This window comes from Macaca thibetana, chromosome 16 (assembly GCF_024542745.1).
Source record: "Macaca thibetana thibetana isolate TM-01 chromosome 16, ASM2454274v1, whole genome shotgun sequence".
Classification (NCBI taxonomy): Eukaryota; Metazoa; Chordata; class Mammalia; order Primates; family Cercopithecidae; genus Macaca; species Macaca thibetana.
The window spans coordinates 24,955,176-24,977,385 of NC_065593.1; the positions used below are offsets into that span (position 1 = coordinate 24,955,176).

The window sequence follows — 22,210 nt, forward strand, 5'->3', positions numbered from 1 at the left end:
TCGAGACCATCCTGGCTAACACGGTGAAACCCCGTCTCTACTAAAAAATACAAAAAACTAGCCGGGCGAGGTGGCGGGCGCCTGTAGTCCCAGCTACTCGGGAGGCTAAGGCAGAAGAATGGCATGAACCCGGGAGGCGGAGCTTGCTGTGAGCCGAGATCCGGCCACTGCACTCCAGCCTGGGTGACAGAGCGAGACTCCGTTTCAAAAAAAAGAATTAAAAAAAAAAGAAATACGAAATTAGCCGGCATGGTGGTGCATGCCTGTAATCCCAGCTACTTGGGAGGCTGAAGCAGGAGAATCACTTGAACCCGGGAGGCAGAGGTTGCGGTGAGCCGAGATCACACCATTGCACTCCAGCCTGGACAACAAGAAACTCTGTCTCAAAAAACAGAAAAGAAAAGAAAAGAAAAATTATGGCATTTTGTGTTAGTCAAAATAACGTGATCATCACACATTTTGTTTATACGTAATACAAATAATCACGTTATAATTTTTGTTGTTAAACACATTGACTAGTTAAACCTAACTATGTAATTGGATGTTGCAGCTTTTTGTAAACTTACTTTGCAATCTTTCTTTCTCTCTCTCTCTCTCTCTTTCTTTCTGGAATCTTGCTCTGTCACTCAGGTTGGAGTGCAATGGCACACTCTTGGCTCACTGCAACCTCTTGTGCCTTAGCCTCCCAAGTGGCTGGGATTACAGGTGTGCACCACCACGCCTGGCTAATCTTTGTATTTTTAGTACAGACAGGGTTTCGCCATGTTGGCAAGGTTAGCCTGGAACTCCCGACCTCAGGTGATCCGCCTGCCTTGGCCTCCCAAAGTGCTGGGATTACAGGTGTGAGCCACCATGCCCAGCCTCTTATTACTTTTATATAGAGGAGCACTGACAAAACCGAAGGGCCTGGGGCCCCTCTCAGCCTCTGAGCGGTCCGGGTGAAGCCCTGGCCTCAATGAGTGCTCTGGCCATGGGTGAGCTGGTCAGGGGCCTGCAGTACCCTTGAGGGGCAGTGGCATCAAGGCCTAAACCTGGCCAGATTCGAGGCCGTCGGTCCAATCACCTTCCTCCACACTGGCTGACTTTCACTCACGCCACTTTCAAGCTTTCTTTGGGGACCCCAGATACTCACTGGTAGCAGTTGTTGTTGAACTTGTTGTAGCTAGCAAAAGCCAGCAGGACCCCAAAGCCCGGACCAAGAGAGAAGAAGATCTGAGCAGCTGCATCTATCCACACCTGGAACACAGCAGGGGTAAGGGCCTGGGGTGAGGGGGAGACACAGGCTGACCCTGGCACCAACAGGGTCGTCTCTCCTACCTCCATGTGGCTAAGTGCAGAGGCAGAAAACCAGCTTTTAAGGCTCATTCCAGGCATAGCCATAAATCAAGTGCCAACAAATGTGATTTCTCTTCCTATCATCTAGGCATAAACCCATCCAGTGGCCTCAACTGTACTTTACTGCTTGTATTTCTTGGTTAAAGTATCATGGCAGACTTGCACACTAAAGCCACGTTTCAGTTGTCCCTACTGTCCTATGTGGAGGAGGACCAGCTTCGTTTAGTAAAGTGAGACAGGTACAGATATTTCCCTCATTATCTTACCCCTGTCTCTAGGAGTTTCTGCCAGTTGGGTTTCAAGTAGAAGAGAACACCCCTCCAGGCTCCAGGGAGGGTGGCGCCCCTCACCAGCAGGACAGAAAGGATGATATAAGGGAAGGTGGCTGTCACCCACACCACCTGTAAGGAAGAAGGGCGAAAGCATGGGTTATCACCATGCTGTTCCAGGGAGGGGAGGGGAGGGAAACAGCGGAGGGGAGCAGGGGAGGGGAGGGGAGGGAGGTGGGTGGATGGACGTCAGTGTCTCTTATTCTTTTTTTATTTTTTATTTTTGAGACGGAGTCTCGCTCTGTCGCCCAGGCTGGAGTGCAGTGGCCAGATCTTGGCTCACTACAAGCTCCGCCTCCCGGGTTTACGCCATTTTCCTGCCTCAGCCTCCCGAGTAGCTGGGACTACAGGCGTCCGCCACCTCGCCCGGCTAGTTTTTTTTTTTTTTTTTTTTTTTGTATTTTTTAGTAGAGACGGGGTTTCACCATGTTAGCCAGGATGGTCTCGATCTCCTAACCTCGTGATCCGCCCGTCTCGGCCTCCCAAAGTGCTGGGATTACAGGCGTGAGCCACCACTCCCAGCCGTGTCTTTTATTCTTGAAGACCTTGGGAAAGGAGGGCAAGGTGGTGTGGCAGAAAGATCACAGCCCTTGGAATCACACAGACAGGATCAGATTCAGGTTGGCCAGTAGAGCTACCTCTGAGCCCACTACGCATCTGTAAGGTTGAGGGAGTATCTAGCAGGAAACAATAGCACTGGCCAGTGTATAAAAAGCACTGAACATGGTCCACGATGGGTTGCCAGTAAATTATTGCCACAATTATTAATTGTGGTACTACCGGTGAGTTAAAGGAATTTTGAAAAAAAAAAAAAAAATCATGTAATGGTTCTTGGCATTGGCCCATTTCTAGAAAATATTGTTTTTTCTTTTCCTTTTTTTTTTTTTTTTGTGAGACAGAATCTCGCTCTGTTGCCCAGGAGTGTAATGGCATGATCTTGGCTCACAGAAACCTCCACCTCCCAGGTTCAAGTGATTCTCTTGCCTCAGCCTCCCGAGTAGCTGGGATTACAGGCGCCTGCCACCACGCCTAGATATTTTTTTTTTTCTTTGGTGATGAGGTTTCGACATGTTGGCCCGGCTGGTCTTGAACTCCTGGCCTCAAATGATCCACCCATCTCAGCTTCTCAAAGTGCTGGGATTAGAGGCGTGAGCCACCATGCCCAACCCACTTCTAGAATTTTCTAACAAATGTGGTGAAGAGAGAGAGGGTGCATCACAGAATGTGTTTGGTGTGGAAGGAAACAGTGCTGTCTGTCCTGGCTACTGGGTTTTGAGTTTGAGAGCCTGTGGGCCCCTGGGCAGGCCCGGCTCAGCAGTCAGAGCCCTCCTCACCTTGCCAGAGGTCTTGACGCCTTTCCAGATGCTGAAGTAGATAACAGTGAAGATCAGCATGATGCAGAGGGCCAGCTGCCAGCTGATGCCCCCCAGGTCCTGGAGCCCCTTAGACCGGTGGATCTGCAGGACGTGGCGCCTGGGGTGAAGGAGAAAGAAAGGCCCCTGAGAGGCTCTGGAGAGTGACCTGGGCACACATCTGTGCTGCTCCTTTGAGGGTGCCCAGGACAAATGGACACTGTGCTGCTAGGACCAAGTGGTCACTGAGGCCCAGGAAGAGCTGGGATTGGCCCTGCCGTCCTGAAGGACCACAAAGCCCATTTGGCTAACACCCCGGGAAGAGTGTTCAACCTAAAGGCAGACTTCCTGGATTCTCCTTTGCTGGCTGGGACCTGAACTCCTTTGCCAATGTGACTGGCTTTTGGGAACATGAGGGATGTGTAAGTGTGGGGAGTCGGCTCTCTTCCCTACCCCAAAGTAGCTCTCTCTTTGGGCTGCCATTGCCTGAAATTCCAGCATTAAAGAATACTACCTTCCCCAAGCTGCTTCTTCCAAAGGGTAGATGCCACTTACGAAGTTAACACATTATACCATTTGAATAGTTTTGAACTTTCAAAGTACTAGGATGCTTTGCCTCCATGACATTCGGCTGAGAGGAGGACCCAGAAGAAGGGGAGTAATTTTGGAATGTGAAGGGAGGGACGGGCTTGGGCGCGTTGGAGCAACCTGGCTTGGCACATGAGAAAGTGCAGGGAGGCACAGCAGCGCCAGGCCGTGGAGCACTTGAGGTAGAGTTTCCCAACTCAGAATTCTGCTACTCCCACCCCTGATAGCTTCATCTCTCAGAAATCTGCCAGGAGAGAGGTGGGGAGCCCTTGGCCCTGGCCTTCCTAAGAAGACAAATCCCAGGGGTGTGGCCTGCCCCATCAGGCCCACCCGTCACTTACATGCACTTACGTGTAAAATTCTTCAGCTGGGGAGGTGGAATGGAGGGTCCAGGTGATGTTGTCCTCAGAGAAGTAATTGGTGCAGTTGCCAGTGTTCCAGGAGTTCTTGCAGCTGGTCCAGGGCAGCTGGTCCGTGAAGGAGGAGATGAGGTAGTATAGCGCCCAGGCCATGATGGTGTTGTAGTAGGAGGCAATGTAAAAGGCAATGATGCAGATGGCATAACCAATCCCTGGGCAGTGGGTGAGACGGGGAGACAGAGGCCGAGTTTAAGGGTGGCCCAATGACAAAAGGCTGAAACGCGGCATCGGAAAGCCCCGCAGCCCAGCAGAGGGGTACAGGTGGGTGCCGCCCTCCGTTCCATTTCAAGGACTCCAGGCCACCACAGGAAAAGTGGCCCTGCCGTGAGTCACTCGTATGTATTTGCAAGGTAACATGTTTTGGAAAATGTGTACATGTCTTGCTAATGCTTTAAAATGTTTACATTCGTTTACTTCTCATTGCCATTTATTCTGTTTCTCTTTAACCATTTCACACCACTTACACAGTCAAAGCCTTAATTACTCAAGCCATCTCCTAAGGCCTGACTGATTCCAGGAGAAGGTCCCCAGCTCCCACCCACTGATGGAAATCCCTTCCTGAGAGGCTCCACTAACCCACCCCACCAAGCCCTTCAGTTACCTTTGAAAATCGGGCAGATTTTCCTCCATATTGAAATGCATCCATTTCGGTGGTACTGTCCCAGCGCGAGCTCCATGTAAAAGAGCGGGATTCCCCCAAAAATGGCCATGATGGTGTAGGGGATGAGGAATGCCCCTGAGGCAGATGAAAGACAACTTCACTTCCTGCCCACCTCTGTCCCAGGATAGCCCAACCAATCTGTGACTCCGAGAATCACAGTCGCCAGATGATGTGAGTGTCACGGAGCCACCCTGGGCTGAGTGGCCTCACGGTATGCTCCTCTGGTCTTACTGCTTTGCCAGAAGCAGTCGTAGGGGGAGCGCCATGACTAAAATGAGGTTTCAGAGGAGGCCAAGAGACCAATTGGGAAGAAAGCCGGGTTTGGGAGTCAACAGAACGGGCAGGACCACGTCCCCTTCTGACTGCCTGGAGAACCCTGGGCCACTTCCTCTCTCTGAGCCCCAGTTTCCTCCCTATAAAAGAACACAGTTGAGGAGAGCTGAGTTTCCCAAATGTAGCCACGCATCATAGTCACCTAGATTCCTGGGTCTACCCCAGACCTCCTGAAGCAGAATCTCCAAGCATGGGTACAACACAAAAATTGTGTTCAAGCTCCCTAAGGTGATTCTGATGCAACCAGGACCTGGGATTCTCGGAACAGATCACCTGTGACAATCTGTAGCAACAGCTGCAACCACCTGTGAGTCACCAAATCAGTATCTTTGTTCATCAGTATTGTCTATGGCTCCAGACACACGGTTATTGATATTTGGCTACACTTCCATAATTCCACTGAGCCGGAACGCTCCCTGACAAGCGCCGTTTGCAGGAGGGGCTGGACAGGGTAGTTTTCACAGAACAGGAAAGCACAGAGCTGCTACCTAACTGGAGATGCTGGTGTCTCCGGGATCTTGTGGCTGAGGCTGAATTTAAAAATATCAAGTTGGGGAATGTTCACCTGCAGCCTGAGTTTTTAGCCTAAAGTGGGGGTCAGCTATGATTTTTCCCTGATAATTTTACCTGCTGTAAAATGCTCTGAACCCAGAAACCTGAGGTCCATGCAAGTCATAAAGGTCCACGTAATTTACAGTCACACTGGGTGAGGCTGGCTCGAGAATAAAACCATGTGTTCTTGTGACGGCCTTCCTCCAAAGAGCCTGCTTGATCAGCTTTACGCTGGGGAATGAGTGTAAGGGAAACGTCACCAGTGACCCAGCCCCTTACATAATGCTCAGGGTAAAGGTGAGTCCTCTGGAGCAGGAGATAAGGTGATTATGACTTTTGCTCCTCCTAGGCAGGAAGCTCTGAACTTCCCGGGGGCCCCCTGGAACTACCTTTGTAGCTGCATGGACAGAAATCCTTAAAAGAGACAGTAAATCCAGGCCATTCTGTGTTAGGTCATGGGAGAAGTGAGAGTGACACAAATGGATGATCCCCAAACCTCTTTTTAACTGCCCTCCCAAATCTGTTGTCAGAGCTTCCATCAAAATCAAGCTTGATTCATTTGACACCCACTTCTTGTTATTTTCCTGTGCTGGTAACAAGTCCAGAGGCCCCAAACCCACTCACTTTCCCCCACTGCTCCGCTCTCCCCCAGGTTCCCATCTTCAGGCCTACAGTCAGCTACTATTTTTGATAATCTATAAGTTACCTACTTGATAGGCTTTAGGGGTACAAGGAACAAGATAGGGCCTCTGGCCTCAAAAATCTAACATCCCAGGAGGAGATAGGAGGGCCAGCCATTCGTATTTTGAGGTTGGCATTAATGTCATGCTGTGAATCTAATCCAGCTTAAATTCTGCCCAGACTGGTAATTAAGACTCTGGACCTACGTTGATGCCCTTCTCTGACCTCACACGGGTCCAAAGGATCAGAAGCATCTGGGACGCTGAAGCAACCTCCAAATTTTCCCTTACGCAGGCCTACCCTTCTGGACTCTTCCCAGCAGAACTTGCCAGCAGGAGTGAAGGGACTCAGCACAGGGCTGATGGCCATTCCCTCACTGCTAGCTGAGGGAGGACAGAGCCTGGAGAATGCAGGATGAGAAGGCGGCCCTTCAGTAAATGGAGTGCTAATGATGCTGGAGATCTGTGAGGTCAGGCTTGCGAGGGCTTCACCCAGCTTCAACCCGGAGAGCCTCAGACACACACCCTTCAGCTTTTGGCTTGCTGGAGATTTGACTTTTCTTTTCTTTTCTTTTCTTTTCTTTTTTTTTTTTTTTTTTTTTGAGATAGAGTCTAGCTCTGTCTCCCAGGCTGGAGTGCAGTGGCATCATCTTGGCTCACTGCAACCTCCACCTCCCAGGTTCATGTGATTCTCCTGCCTCAGCCTCCCAAGTAGCTGGGACTACAGGGGCCCACCACCATACCCAGCTAATTTTTATACTTTTAGTGAAGATGGGGTTTTGCCATGTTGGCAAGGCTGGTCTTGAACTCCTGACCTCAGGTGATCCACCTGCCTGAGCCTCCCAAAGTTCTGGAATTACAGGCATGAGACACCATGCCTGGCGAGATTTGACTTTTCGACCAGCTCGAAAGTCTAAGCCATCATGTTCCCAGACTTACACCAGTGAAGACTGAAAAGATGTGATCTGTGTTCTGGCCTCTCAAGAGGACCTACAGCCCACCCCAGGTCGCAGCCCACCCGGGTCACAGCCCACCCGGGTCTCAGCCCACCCCGGCTCACAGCCCACCCCAGGTCACAGCCTCTACTCGCAGCCTGTGATACTGACCTCCTCCATTCTGGTAACATATGTAGGGGAAGCGCCAGACATTGCCCAGGTCCACAGCATAGCCAATGACTGAGAGGAGGAAATCCACCTTCTTGCCCCAGGTCTCCCGTTCCCCTTGATGAAGCTCAGCCACTAGGGTGGTGGTGGCCGCCGGGATAGAGTGCCGTGTATCGTCTCCCGCACCAGGACTTGGAACTGCTGAGTATCCATTGGATATTTGCCCGGACTCCACTTTGTCCCCTGGGGTGGGAACAACCTTCTGTAGAACTCCATTTTCCTGACAGTCTTCTCCATCCTTACACGCTGAGAGCTGCTTCTGAGAATTTAAGGGTGTGGTCTCCATCCTGCTGGTTAGTAAATGGCACTGATGTCCATCTGCCAAGGATCCCAACCGAACTCTGGGTGCTTGGATTTGTGGATCACCTCCGAGCTTTCTATCGTCGGGATTGACACGTCAGGATTGACTCTGTTGGAAAGAAACACAGAGGAAGGAGAATAAAGTTAGACATTTTACTCGTCTTTGGTATTAACTCATCATACATCTTAAACTACGTTAGCTAACACGATTACAAATGCATCTGTTAAATGTGAGACATCCTATTTGCTACATGGCAGTCCATAAAATCAACTAAATTTCTCAACCTATACAGGGCATCAAATTACAATCAAGTAATTTCAAAAGGAAACAACAAAACCAACAAAAATAGATAGCAAATCACCAAGTTTTGCACAGGCTGGACTGGAGAGTAAAGCACTCGCTTCCCTTTGAGCTACTGGAATCTCACCTTATGGTTTGCCAGCAGCTCAGAAGAACGTGAGGGAGGCTCCGAAGTGTCACAGAGCAGCGCCTTTGTCTTGGATGCCATGTTGGGGAAACAATGACAAGCAAAGGCGTTTCTGCCTTTCAGTAGGCAGGACAGTCCTCGCCAGCATTTAAGCTGCACACCCAAAGTTACATTTTGTATCAACTACAGACACGATTTTAAAAGGATAAAAGCAAAGGACAGAGGTGAAAAGGCCTCCCTTTGTGAGGCACCCCAGCTCCTTAGCTATGGACTCTGTCACTCGTCTTTTAACCCCTAGGAAGGTTGGGGCAGCTTTGAGCTGCCTCCAGCTGTGTCCAGTCTATCTGCACATGGCCTTTCTGCGTTCCCATTATGCATTTGCAAGCCCGACTGGTCCTTAAACGGCACTGCTGCTCACCATTTACTCTTCTTGCCACTTGCCAGCAACTCCTGTGGCTAAGCCCCTTGTTATTCTGCAATAGCGGGCAAGCAAGGTCGCCTTGCCTCCAGGAGACCCAGGGAGAAGAGCGTGCAGGTTACCGACGCTGGAGTGGCTGGTGTCGCCGTCCCCCTGCGCCTCCATCGGGAGGGCCCAGCTGGGGCTGCTGTGCCTTCACTTCACCCCCGTGGCCTGGGCGCAGGGAAGTCAGCTCAGCTCTGAATTGAGGTCTGAGTCGTCAAACATGGGGTAGAAATTTGAGCCCTTTTGGACTTTAAACCTATGGCCTGTTATAAAGTTGTAAGCAGCAGTTGTAAGACCGTTCAACTGCTCACTCTGTTTCTTCTGGGCCTGAGCTTTTCACACTCTTGAAACAGTTTGGGAGTTGAAATATGTTTCTGCCTAGCTGAGATGACACTGGACACTTCTAGAAAAGATAGCCAGGGATGGACTATTTATAACTGCAATGATCTGAGGCTAACCCTCCAGATCCAACAGTTAGGAGGATGGCTAGGGACTGGCTAATAGAAACGGCACATGGTGTCTCCTGCCTACTTGGGGTTTTCGGTGACTGCAACTTAACTATCTACACACGTGAAGACAAAAACATAGTAAGTGAAAAATCAGGACACAAAATAGTAGCTTCACATGGATGACTATGGTTATAAATATGAGCAAGGATTAGACAAGAACACCAGGGAATGTCAGTCACTAGGGTTGTGCGTTTGCTGCGTTTTCTCTGCAAAGTGGAAAATAAAAATTTTAAAGAGATTGATGGTTGCCAAAAATATCTACAGCAACAAGGGATAAATCAGCTCCATGTAGCCAGGGGGTGTGTGTGTGTAAGGGGGGGTAGATATCTTGGGCTGTACCCCACTGTTTGGGCCCTCCGCCACCCACCCCAGGCTCAAAGATGTAAACACCACTCAGAAGGATATGAGTTTCTGACAAGAGCAATCTCCATAACCTCATTCCGCTCACCATCTATGCTACTGTCTGGCCTTGGCCTCCCCCTGCTTCCCCCTTCCTTGGGCCCTCAACTAGGCTTGATAGGCTTTTAAAATAACCACACATGCCCTCACCCACCACAGGTAACCATTTTACCAGGCCAACGGATATTATTATTTTATTACATGATGAGATGTCAACGTATTTAAATATTCAGCTAAATTAAACCTGAACTTGGTGGTCAATGGTTGTGTTGTTTAAGAAGGCCTCTGTACTTCCCTCCGGCCTATATCAATTACATGTTTTGTACATTTAACAACTGATGAATTTGAAGGCCAAATGGCAGGGAGGAAGAGCTTTTCCTTGTGCGGCCGGAGGGCACCAAGCTGAAGAGCTGCCCCACCCCTTGCTCTTCCTCCCGCTGGCCTTCCACAATTTTTTTTTTTTTGAGACAGAGTCTTGCTGTGTCGCTCACGCTGGTGTTCAGTGGCACAATTTTGGCTCACTGCAACTTCTGCCTCCCGGGTTCAAGCGATTCTCGTGCCCCAGCCTCCGAGTAGCTGAGACTACAGGTGCGTTCCACCATGCCTGGCTCATTTTTATATTTTTAGTAGAGACGGGGTTTCACTATGTTGGCCAGGACGGTCTCGAACTCCTGACCTCACATGATCCACCTGCCTCGGCCTCCCAAAGAGCTGGGATTACAGGTGTGAGCCACCACACCCAGCCTGGCTCCACAGTTTTCTGCAAGAACCTCTTCTATTTTCAGTACTGCCACTTTCCTCTCACTTGAACAGAAGCTCCAGTTGCATCATCCAATCTTTCCCTGGCCTCTCTACCCAGGCCCAGAGGGTCTACGGAAGGGAAACTAGGTCCATCTCAGAAGCAATACTTTGGGGAGAGGAAATAAACATTTAGCCACAGCAGTGAGCAGTTACGCTTCTGCCTCAGGGGCCAAATGATTTGTTCTGGACTTCGTTTACCTTCTCCCTTGAGGCATCCTGCAGAGAGGGTAGAAAATGGGTTCAGGTAGGTAGACTTTGGGGGACAACGTGTGTTCTCGGGAGTCCTCAGGGCTTCAGCCCCGAAGGCATCCAGTCCTGAATTCCTGGCGACTATGACGAGCAGCTCCTGGAAGAGTAATACGCTGTTTCTGTGTGTTCTGAGCCATTACAGAGGTCTTGTTTCCTGAAATATCCCCTAGTTCTTTTTAATTTTTTTAATTAAAAAATTTTATATCAATAGGCTGAAGTGGCATCAGTGCAAGAAAACCCAGAGCATCCCTCAGACAACTCATGACCGGGCAGCCTCTCCCCAGAGGCTGTCTCTCTCTATCCAGTGGTGCTTTCTGGGGTTCTCCTACTGAGCCCCCACCCCTCATCACAGAATCTGGGATGCAAACAGAAAGTTACAGCCACTCAAAGGAGACACACGTCTCCTTTTCTTAACTCACTCCTCTGCCTCTGCCAGGTAGAGGAAAACTCCTCTCGGTGACTAATCGGGTCGGCTAGGAGCAGATGCCGTGTGCCTGGGGCCCTTTCTGCCTGCAAGCTCCTGCCTGTGGAGCCCCAGACTCTCTTCTCATTTTTTTTCTGATTCTGCAGAGCCCGGGCTGGCTTTTTCTATCAAGACTTGCACATAACAATGGCTGAAAACAAACTGGCCCAGCAATAGAGAAGTGTGAGTTGTTAAGAAGGTTGGTTTCTGAGAATGCCCTCTTCTAAGCTTTCTTTTTTTAAAAGGTATTTTTATCCTGCTGGGTGGAAAGATTGCAAACGAAGTTCATGTTACAGCTGTGACCTTCTCCAGGCAGCCTCTGAGTTTCTCCATGGCCAGAAAAAGCCCCCGAAGGAAGCCTTCCTTTGCATCTTGGATGTGTGCTGTTGTTCCAGGTCGTGCTGGTGACAGGCTGAGGGTGGTGCCACGGACCCCATCTCTGCAGTGGGATGACAGCTGGCAGGCAGGCGCCTCGCCCCCCAGGTCTCTGTACATGAGGGGTGCAGTTGACCAGCCAATGAGTGTAGTTGACTTTCTCTTCACTCTCCTGAAGTTAATGCACTCCATTTCCCCAATCCCTGACTCCAAGTAAAAAAGGAGCGTTTCTATTTAAACTTCTCCTGATCAAATCTCCATTCCTCTTTCCACACACTCTGTCTCTATAGCCAGGAGCAACCGGTACCTGAACAAGCATGCAATCATCATGACTGGTCATAAACACCCAGCCCTTTGGAAATGCCTGTGACATTCCATCTACTTGAAGTCCATCAGTGCCTTCTAAGCAGAAAGACACTACAGAAATGTTGAACTTTGACTTCATGCGTCAAGATCAAAGTGAGTTCATTTCTCGGGAAACTCAACTTTCTTTTTCAAAACAAACAAAAACAAATGAACTGTGGGTTTAACGCTGATGAGATAGGATTAGTTACAGGTCATAGAGGCAACTGGTAGTTAGTATTCTCTATTCAGAGGGAGGCCGAAGTTCCCAGGGCATCTCCCATGGGTGGTGGGAATTACAGAATGCTGGTGCCGCCCGGAGCAGTAAACATGGAATCTGGCCCTCCCCGCGGAGAAGTACTCCTTCAGCAAAGATGTGCGCAGGCCCACATGTGCTAGGCTCCTCAGGAAGGAGGCAGGCGGGCCGGGCCGGGTGACTCACCACTGCAATCCCAGCACTTTGGGAGGCCAAGAGGGGCGGATCACCTGAGGTCAGGAGTTTGAGACCAGCCTAGCCAGCATGGTGAAATCCTGTCTCTACTAAAAATACAAAAAGTAGCTGGGTATGGTGGCGGGCACCTGTAATCTCAGCTACTTGTGAGGCTGAGGCAGGAGAATTGCTTGAACCCAGGAGGCGGAGGTTGCAGTGAGCCAAGATCCAGCCACTACACTCCAGCCTGGGTGACAACAGTGAAACTCTGTTTCAAATAAATAAATAAATACATACATACATACAAAAATTAGCCAGGCGTGATGGTGCATGTCTGTAATCTCAGCTACTCAGAAGGCTGATGCATGAGAATCGCCTGAACCTGGGAGGCAGAGGTTACAGTGAACTGAACTGCGCTCCAGCCTTGGCGACAGAGTAAGACTCTGTCTCAAAAAAAAAAAAAAAAAAAAAAAGAAAGAAAGAAAAAAGAAACAACAGGCGCAGTCCTGCCTGCATGGTGTCCACAGGCCAAGCCCAAAATCTGAAAAGGAAGACCCATTGCTAGGAAAAACACGATGCTTCTGGAGAGAGGCTTGGTGCTGCCGCACATCCCGTGGTGAACGGTGGCTGCCGCTGGCTTGCCGCGGCATGTTTAGATAGCTTACATGTTTTGCACCACAGTTGCCCCACGCTTTAAGTATTCTTTTGCTGCTATTGCACAGTTTCTGTCACAGGACCTCGGCTTTCGGCTGATCCTTCCTTGCAGGCTCCGCAGTGTAAAATGGAGGCTCACGTTTGCGTCTGCGGAAGGCACCGCTGTGTTCCAGAAGTGTGCAGGGTCACAGGGGCACAGGTTGGAAGCCATAGGGACTCCTGGCTTGCCTTTCCAATGAATTGAAGAGACTTCATGATAGAAATGAAGAGAATAGAGAAAATCTGCTTGTTTTTTTGGGCAAAAAGGGTAGAAATGAACTCCACTATCATAGCCATCTTCTTATCCAAAGGATTCCTTATATGACAGAGTCAAACAGCTTCGTGGTTTTTCTGTTTGTTTGGTGTTTGTTTGTTGTTGTTGTTAAGAGACAGGGTCTTGCTCTGTCATCCATGCTGGAGTGCAGGGGCACGATCACGGCTCTCTGCAGCCTCAACCTCCCGGGCTCAAGGAATCCTCCCACCTCAGGCTCCCGAGTAGCTGAGATTACAGGTGTGTGCCACCATACCCAGCTAATTTTTTGTACTTTTTTCAAAGACGGGGTTTCATCATGTTGCCCAGGTTGGTCTTGAACTCCTGGCCTATAAGCGATCCTCCTGCCTTGGCCTCCCAAAGTGCTGGGATTACAGGCATGATCCACTGCACCCAGCCTGGTTTAATTTTTTGGAGAGGAATTAAGTAGGATAAAATTCTCAGGGCCATTTGGGCCTGTTACCATGAGAAAGGAAAAGAATCTCTGTCCAGAACTTTCCCTGCCTGGGAGAGGATAGCCCTGGGCTTCTCTCTACACAGAGTATAAAATCTAGAGGATTTGCCCCTTGTGATGGGGTTAAGAGCCCCCCGAGAGGCTGGCCAAAAGGACACTGGATTAATTTTGACTTTACTAGAAAGAAATGAATTTGGCATAGCAGACATGAACAGTCTCCTCCAGTGAACATAAACAGTTAAGCCCAGACTAACTTCCTTCCAGAGTCATCCTTCATTAGTTCCTATGTTCATAACCCATAGCTCCTTTCTGTTTCAGGTCTGCACTGGAATCCCTGGTCCACCACTTACTGGCTGTGTGACTTTGAGTAGGTCACTTAACCTCTCTTAGCTTCCATTTCCGCCTGTGTAAAAGCAGACTGTTAAAACTGCTACTTCCTAAAGGCTGTCATGGGAATTAAAGTATGACACATGCTTAACTCAGTGTCTAGCACAGGGAAGCATCAATCAATGACAGTGAGTTGATGTCAGTATCACCACCACACATCCGCAACCCATTCTGCCTTTCTACTTCACACCCTAGTCAGGGAAACTAAGGCCCACGAGACTTGAGATTTAAGTGATCTCTGGCTCCCAGCACGGGCCTCAATGGGTCATGCTTGTTTCTCTCAATCAGTGCTTGGGGCCACCTGGGAAACAGACTCCTGGGCTGCTCTCCCAGAGATTCTAATTCAACAGATCCACATGGGCACTCAGGGATCTGCAGTTTTTAACAAATACTGCAGGTTACTAAGGGGCCAGTAGGCACCAACAGTGCCGTGTGCGTCCCCACCCTGTAGCTTCCCTTCCTCTAATTATCCTGCACCCTCCAAGGCCTGGCATAAACTTCTATCCACCTCCTCTCACCACTCCAGCCCAAAATATACTCTTTCTACTCGATTCTCATTTGTCACTCGCCATTGATTGCCAGGTATCATTAGTTATCCTTTTAAGTACATTTGCTTTGTGTTCCTCTGGAAGCAGGGGCTATGGCTGCACGTCCCTGAGTCCAAATACTTGCAGACTGGAGCAGGCCCTGTACAGCTCTCAGCACGGAGGGCTTGTTTTCGGTTTCCTGGCTGGGCAAGGGTGTCAACAGATTTGAGCTCCATGTGAGGTGCTGCTCTTTCCCTCCTCCCTGGAGTTAAGTCAAATAGGATCAGGGTTCTATTCTAAGGGACCCTACCCCTCCCTGCCCCTCCCGCCAGGAAGACTGGCATGCATCTTGGTAGCAGAGGAGGAGGGCTGCCTTAAAATCATTTTCATGGACTATGGACAGGAAAAGACTGGCATGCCTAGGATTAAAGAGCCCAGGATGGGCTTTCAGACTTTGAAACAAGTACTGGCAGGCACACCCATCAGCGGCCTGGGCTCCGAATGTTCATCTGTGAGCTGGCGGTTTGGAACTTAGAATATATTTCCCACCCACAGAAATAAACGTGGTAAACTAAAGCATCTGAAATGAAAGCTGTGATGAACACAGCATTGTTAAGTGCTACAAGACGGTGTAGGGGTGGGGAGGGGGTTGACAATGAGACTGATCCGAAGTTCTTTCTTTCTTTATTTTAACCTTCTTTTTGGTTCTTAAGGAAAACTAAATTTAAGGAAAGAAGAACAAGGAGCAGGGAGATCCTTGTACAGATTCCATGGAGGTGTCTTTTAGGCACTTTTGAGGTCTTTAGTTTTGTTTGTTGTTCAATTTAAAAATACACAACAGAGATGAGGTCTCCCTATGTTGCCCAGGCTGGTCTTGAACTCCTGGACTCCAGTAATCCTCCTGCCTCAGCCTCCCAAAGTGCTGGGATTACAGGCATAAGCCACTGCGCCCAGCCCAAGTTCTTTAGAAGTTGATGACATGGGCCAGGTGCAGTGGCTCATGCCTGTAATCCCATCACTTTGGGAGGCCGAGGCGGGTGGATTACCTGAGGTCAGGAGTTTGAGACCAGCCTGATCAACATGGAGAAACCCCGTATCTACTAAAAATACAAAAATTATCCAGGCGTGGTGGCGCATGCCTGTAATCCCAGCTACTTGGGAGGCTGAGGCAGGAGAATCGCTTAAACCCAGGAGGCAGAGGCTGTGGTGAGCCGAGATCGGGCCATTGCACTCCAGCCTGGGCAACAAGAGCAAAACTCCGTCTCAAAAAAAAAAAAAGAAAAAAAAGAAAAAAGAAGAAGAAGTTGATGACATGAATTACTTGTGACACATAATTTCACAACTTACAACTTTTTGCAGAAAACAAAACTGCTTTTACTCTGTTACCGTAGTATATTTAAATGTGGACGAGGCTGGGAAAGAGACTTGAGAAACTCAAAACAGGTGATGTGTTAGATTAAGCAGGATTACGAGTGTCACTTACACCTTCTAAACACTCCTTTACTGTTGTGATAAATACAATTTATGCAATAAGTAAAAATCAAGATAAAACACATGGGAACATGTCCACACACAGCTTCTCTTTTCCTTTGTACGGGTATATTACTAAGATTACCTTTGTGTAAAACAGACATGATTGGGCCCACAAAGGGACCCAAGACAGGGAGAAGAGGGAAAAAGCCCCAGGGAGAGGGTGCTATGAAATAAGGGTGGATTTACCTGTGGCTGCTTAGCAAGGTGGAAGAGGGAAGCGGGGAAAAACAGGTTTGAAGTGGAATTACAAAATAAAATGGGAGTGGAGAAGAGAAAAGAGAGGAGAAACTGGCCCATTTCTCTGGGCGGGGCATGGAGGGGAGAAGGAGAGTTGAGGTCAGGTGAGGTGAGGCTGCTGGAGGAGAGGGGTGCATCCAGGTGGAGAGGGGGCGTGGAGGCCACGTGCGGCCACCTCTTCAGCCACAAGGTGTTTGGAGTTTGGGTGTTGCTGCTCAACGGTGCCTCTACTCTTAGGTCAAACATTTCTGAGATGTGCTTTAGTGTGAGTCACACAGTTGGGGACACTCACGAAAAATCAGTTCATCCTCACACACCATTGCATCAATCTAGTTCTCAGATATGCACTGAGATGAGAGCAAGAAAAGCTTTCTGACCCCTAGTTTACAGTCTCACAAAGTAACACTGTAAGCTAAAAAGGACATCACTGAGACAGTGGGGGAAATGGGAATATGAGCTGTATGTGTGATAATAGTATTGTATCCATCTCCAGTTTCCCCAGCATGAACATGGCGCTGTGGTTATGTACCAGAAGGTCCTTGTTTGTTGGAAATGTATGCTGAAGTATTTAAGGAAGAAGTATCTGGAAGTCTGCAAACTCTCAAAGGTTCAACTATATATATTAGTTGAACCTATATATAGAGAGAGTGTATATATATCTGTATATATACAGATATACACTATATATATCTGTATGTACAGATTATATATACTATATATCTATATATACATGATATATAGCTGTAGGTATATATACAAATATATAAAAGGCATAATAATATTAATGATTTTACATATTACACATATCAAATTATATATATACTGCATATGCAAAAATTAGATCTATGCATAATTAGAGTGACTTTGTACACAAATTGGCAAAATGTTAACTGGGGAAAATGGACCATATCTCTGATTTTTCAGTTGAACATTTTCAAAAGAAAAAATAATTCTAGCCCTCAGCCAGTGCTGGGAAACTTCCAGTCAGCCAAAGCTCCCTGCTGGCCAGAATAGCTTATCTCCCCTCTCCCCTCCAGGCTCCTCCCTCTCTGTTCCTTCAGCCCAGCTCCCCTCCCCTGAAACACTGAAACACGGGAAAGGGCAAGCTAATTTGATTCGCCTTTTAAAGACGACATGCCCACCATTACGGAGGGAAGAGAAGAGAGTGAAAGTACAAGAGTCTCAAGTTCCAGGCCTGGCTCTGTCCTCATGAGCTGTGGGCGAGCTCGAGCCAGCCACACACAGAGCTACGGGGAGCAGAACCCCTCCCTGGTCCTTCCGGGTCTCACACTCTCTAATTCTTGGCCCCTTAGAGAAAACAAATCGGCTTATTTTATTTGACAGTTCAGTAACAAAGGAAATGAAATGCACTTTCTTCCTGGTATCCACACAGAAAGATCACACCAAAACCCAGGATGGCAAAGGCCTACGTACTTGCCCCCTCCCACCGGCTGCCCACCCAGCCTGGGGCTCTGGGCTCTCCCGAAGCGCACAACGGGCTCGCTGTGTCCCCAACGTGGCTGAGAAGTGCTTGCCCAGATCACCACCTGGTCTCGTCACAACCCCTCCTGTCACCTCTGCCCTCCCTATCTCAAATAATGTACCTGAAGAACTTGACTTCACCATCCCAGGAGACCCTCCCAGGAGACAGACCCGTCTGTCACTCCTCAGTACCTGAAGGCCCTGGGACATTGCCTCTGTGTCTCCACATCACTGGGGTGCGTCTCTCCTTTTGCAGCCCAGGGGCTTCTGGGATTAATGGAGGTCCGTCCAGTCCTGGGTGCTAAAGAGCCTGTGGCTTAAATCCCATTAACAAGTCCCCTTGGTTCACAGTTGGGATGGAAGCTGGGGAGCTGCTGCCAGGTTCCAGGGGGGCCAAAGGAAAGATGGAAATAATAATAAGACAGTCAGACTGCCTCACACCCACTTTATCACTACTCATTTTGTCACCTCATTAGACACAGGGCTGGGAAAACACTTGCTCCCATTTAAAAGCACGTTGTTGACATTCAGTAAATGAGCCTTTATCTTCCCAGTCACCCAGAGCGAACAAAAGTCAGGCTGAAGGGAGCAGCCGCTGCAGAGACCAACATTTCTGAATGTGAACCAAAGTCAGCACGGTGAGCTCCACCTGGAAACACCGGGCTGTGCAGGCCGATGGTGGAGCCCGTGCACACCCTAGAAGAGCAATTTGCCTTTCTGCTCAGGGAAGATCATTGATGCCAGGTTTCTATGAAAGGCTAGTTTCATGTTTTCCCCTGGATTCCTCCTAGAAAGATGGGAGTTTTCTTTCCTTGGAATGTCATTTTGCCTGGTTAAGCCCAGAAACAGATTCTCTGTAAGAGCAAGGGAGTGTGCCTCACTTGTCCCAGTGTGGACAAACAGGCACTTTTATGAGAGGTTTCGCTCCACACCCACGTATATTCCATGAACACTGCAAACCTCAGGGGAGTGCAGGCGGCTGTCAGTAGCCCAGGGACTGGACAGGAAAATCGGCGCAGCCCAAATTTGTGCTGCCTGGGGGCTGTTTCTACCTCACCACACCCTGGGCATCTTGCAAAGGGCATTTGGGCAGCTGGGGGGTTATTGGGCCCCTGTTGGTTGGATGTGGTTAAGGTGCGGGGCTTAACTCACGTGTGTCAGAGTATGCACAGACCCTGCCTTAGAGTGAAACCCGAGGGGATCCCCGGGAGACCCTGATTTGAAGGTGATCTCTGGGTAGAGAGTACTAGCCCTGCAGCATTTTCGCACCATCGTTTCAACTCGTGTTTTCTTCAAGTGGAGAGGTTAGGGTCACGGTTGCAGAGTGAGTTGGAGGGGACTCGGACATCGTGTTAGGCAGGCCTCCTCATAGCCCCTCATTTAGAGCTGAGGACCACGAGGAGCTGATGTGTTACTGGGAATAATTAAGGTCTGAGTTACCTTCTCAACAACAGCCAAAAATGACTGTATAATGTTTGCTCTGACTGTCCAGACATCTTTAGAAAAAGTCAAGTCATGACCATATCCTGTTGATTCATGAAGCCAAATTAAAATTAAGCTTCTTCAGGAAACCCTGCCTTCTATGTTCTCTCCAATTATACCATTCATTCCACAAGTAGGAAGCAGAAGGAGCCGCCACGTATTGGCTTAATGTCTGGAGTTACCTGTGTTTCTGTTTGGCAGGGGACATCCAGGGTGTTTAGGAAGCAAGCACCTGCTGTAGGAAAGAGACTGATCCATGCTCCTAACCCCCCCTCCAGCCAAGCATCCCCATCCTTCAGGCACCTCACCCATTTGCAAAACTCTTCAACATGCCTCTCCAAGTTTCATCAAAATGCTCAGACGACTCTAAACATCCCCCAAGAGGAATTCCTGAGGTCTTTCGGATTCCATTAAAACATCAACATTATTCCCTCTATCCCACTCCTAGTATATATATATATTTCTTAAACAACCAGATTGGAAAAAATGTGTTGGAATATCTGTGTTGGTGGTTACATCTCTGAGAGGTCTTAGATGGATCACCACAGTGTTGAGGGAACTTTTGATTAACTGTGAAGCAGTTCCAATCTGTTCTTTAGTGGGAAAAAGAAAGAAAGAAAATAGAGGCCGGGCGCGGTGGCTCACGCCTGTAATCCCAGCACTTTGGGAGGCCGAGGCGGGCGGATCACAAGGTCAGGAGATCGAGACCACGGTGAAACCCCGTTTCTACTAAAAATACAAAAAAAATTAGCCGGGCGCGGTGGCGGGCGCCTGTAGTCCCAGCTACTCAGGAGGCTGAGGCAGGAGAATGGCGTGAACCCGGGAGGCGGAGCTTGCAGTGAGCCGAGATTGCGCCACTGCACTCCAGCCTGGGCGACAGAGCGAGACTCTGTCTCAAAAAAAAAAAAAAAAAAAAAAAAAAAAAAAAAAAATAGAAAAGCCCATGCCCCAAGTGGCTTGCTCAATTTACACAAACTTCCTAAGAACCTGCGTCTCCCTCATCCATGCTGGAACGGTCACCGCAACCCGAGTGCGTGGTAGGAAAACCCAAACCCTGGGGCCTCAGTGGCTTCACAGAAGCAAGTAATGGGACAAAGAGTCAAAGCTGTGTGCTCCCTGCCCTCCTAAAAACCCAACACTGACGCTGCCCACAGTTCTCTGTTTCATTAAACACAAGTCCCAATGTCACCTTCTTAGACATTTTTCCTATGTAACTGAAGGCAAAACACATTAAATATTTGATCTCGTCTTCCTATGATGAGAGTTAGCTAGCAGGCTCATAAATAATCCATTGACCTGGTTCACTTTTCTGGACAAAACTGATCGTAAAAATACACACACAAAGCCTTTGCAATGTCTGATTCAGAAATTCTACCCCTCTCAAATTCTTCAGAGTCCCAAATGGAAAAGGAACAATTCAATATGCAAAAGCCCCAGTTCAGAAGAAAATCTGCTCCTTAGCCCAAGACCCAAATCCACTCTCGAGCTCCAGAGAGCTTTTTTTTTTCAAGAACAAATTTGAATGTACACAATTTTCAAGCAAATGATGGTTATACCCTTCAACCACGCAGCACAGTCATTGCAGTTGGAGTTACACATAAATTCTGAATGGCCTGTGAGATGTCTGAGCACGCCTCAGCTCTGACAGTGAAACCACCCAAGCGCGCGGAGACTGGGCCCACTTAAGCGCCACTCAGAGATTTCTCTAGCTATCCGGGCATTTGTGTCAACCAGAACTCTCCCTTTGCATAAAGCCACCTGCACGCGATGACAGTAAAGTAAAGATCAAACCTAAACCATGAGTTGAAACGAAAGCAACTTTTCCCAAAGCGCAGGACAGCACTTTGCTCAAGACCCTCTTTAAGGGGTCTTTCGGGGGTCCTCAAGAGGTTGCAAAGCCACTGCAACCACAAAGGAACCCCCTACGCCCGCCCCCCAGGCTCCTTTGAGCACTCCACGTTCCTCGTCCCCCACCCCGGCCGGTCCGCTTCAGCTCTGGCTCTTGCTGAGCTTGGAGGGCGCAGGGCCAGGATCCGGCGCCCACCGCTGGGGCGCATACACGTCCTCGCCTCCTCGCCGGGCGGTGAGGCGCAGCGGTTCTCTCCCCCTCCCTGAGGCGGGGAAGAAGTTCTGGAAAGAAACGTGGGTTCGAGGCGGAGAGGAAAAGCGGACCCACCTGCAGGGCTGTGCCAGGAGGCTGGTCCCGGGCTGGGGAGGCGGCCGGGCCTCGCGCCCTCGAGGCACCGGGCAGCGCTGGCTGTGCGGAGGGGCGCCCGCGCGGCCGTATTTGTACCCGCGGCCCCTCACATGGTCTGATCTCTAGATAGCCGCCGCCAAAGAGCTCTTGAAGAATTTTTGCGTCACTTTGAGGCGAATAAACTTAATGCTTCCCCGCGGCCGCGGCTCGGCGCTCCCGCTGGATGGGGTTGCGCTCGCCCGGGAGGGGCCGCGCTACTGGGCGGGGTGCGCGCCCGACCCCAGCGCCAGGAGGGGAGGGACCCCCGACACACACACGCTCGCAGGGAGGAGCGGAGCGCGGAGCAGCAGGCAGGGTAGGGCAGGGCCGAGCGAGGAATCCTGACTTTCCTGCTCTTTAACTTTGCGGGAGGGGGGAGGCTGCACAACGGGGCACGGGGTATGCGCCTCCCCTGCCGCCCCCCTCCCGCAGAACGGCACATAGGGGTCTGCTGGTGCCGCTTCCTCTTGACCTCCAACACCTCCCCATCGCCCCCATCCCGAAACCTGCTTTTTCTTCCTGGGACGTTAACAGTACTTGGTACCCATGCGTTTATCTGACTGCTGGGATGTGAGTTCAGCTTAGCCTTGTCTAATTCCTCTCTGTCCCCAGAGTCTCACAATAAAGACTTCCACAATGAAGGAATGAAGAACTGGTTCTCATTTTGTTAACCAGCTACTGTTCAAAGCTGCGTCAAAACGGAGCACAGTGCTTTGGGAGGCTGAGGCGGGGGAGGA

General features: G+C 49.5%; 1 protein-coding gene across 3 annotated transcripts in view; it reads right to left on the bottom strand.

Annotated features, from left to right (window-relative positions):
• Positions 1-21,666, bottom strand: part of SLC6A4 (solute carrier family 6 member 4) — a 40,086-nt gene extending 18,420 nt beyond the window's left edge. The window contains exons 1-7 of one of the 3 annotated variants that reach the window (XM_050763348.1): positions 21,414-21,666; positions 7,356-7,821; positions 4,625-4,759; positions 3,956-4,175; positions 2,999-3,137; positions 1,602-1,736; positions 1,133-1,236 (exon numbers count right to left, since the gene is read on the bottom strand). In XM_050763348.1, the coding sequence (XP_050619305.1) occupies positions 1,133-1,236; positions 1,602-1,736; positions 2,999-3,137; positions 3,956-4,175; positions 4,625-4,759; positions 7,356-7,698 (1,076 nt within the window). In that variant the 5' untranslated portion in view covers positions 7,699-7,821; positions 21,414-21,666. Of the gene's footprint in view, positions 1-1,132; positions 1,237-1,601; positions 1,737-2,998; positions 3,138-3,955; positions 4,176-4,624; positions 4,760-7,355; positions 7,822-8,558; positions 8,668-17,947; positions 18,102-21,413 lie in introns of those variants that run through there. The other 2 variants (XM_050763350.1, XM_050763349.1) reach the window with 2 other exon arrangements.
• Between the last annotated feature and the right edge of the window lie 544 nt (positions 21,667-22,210).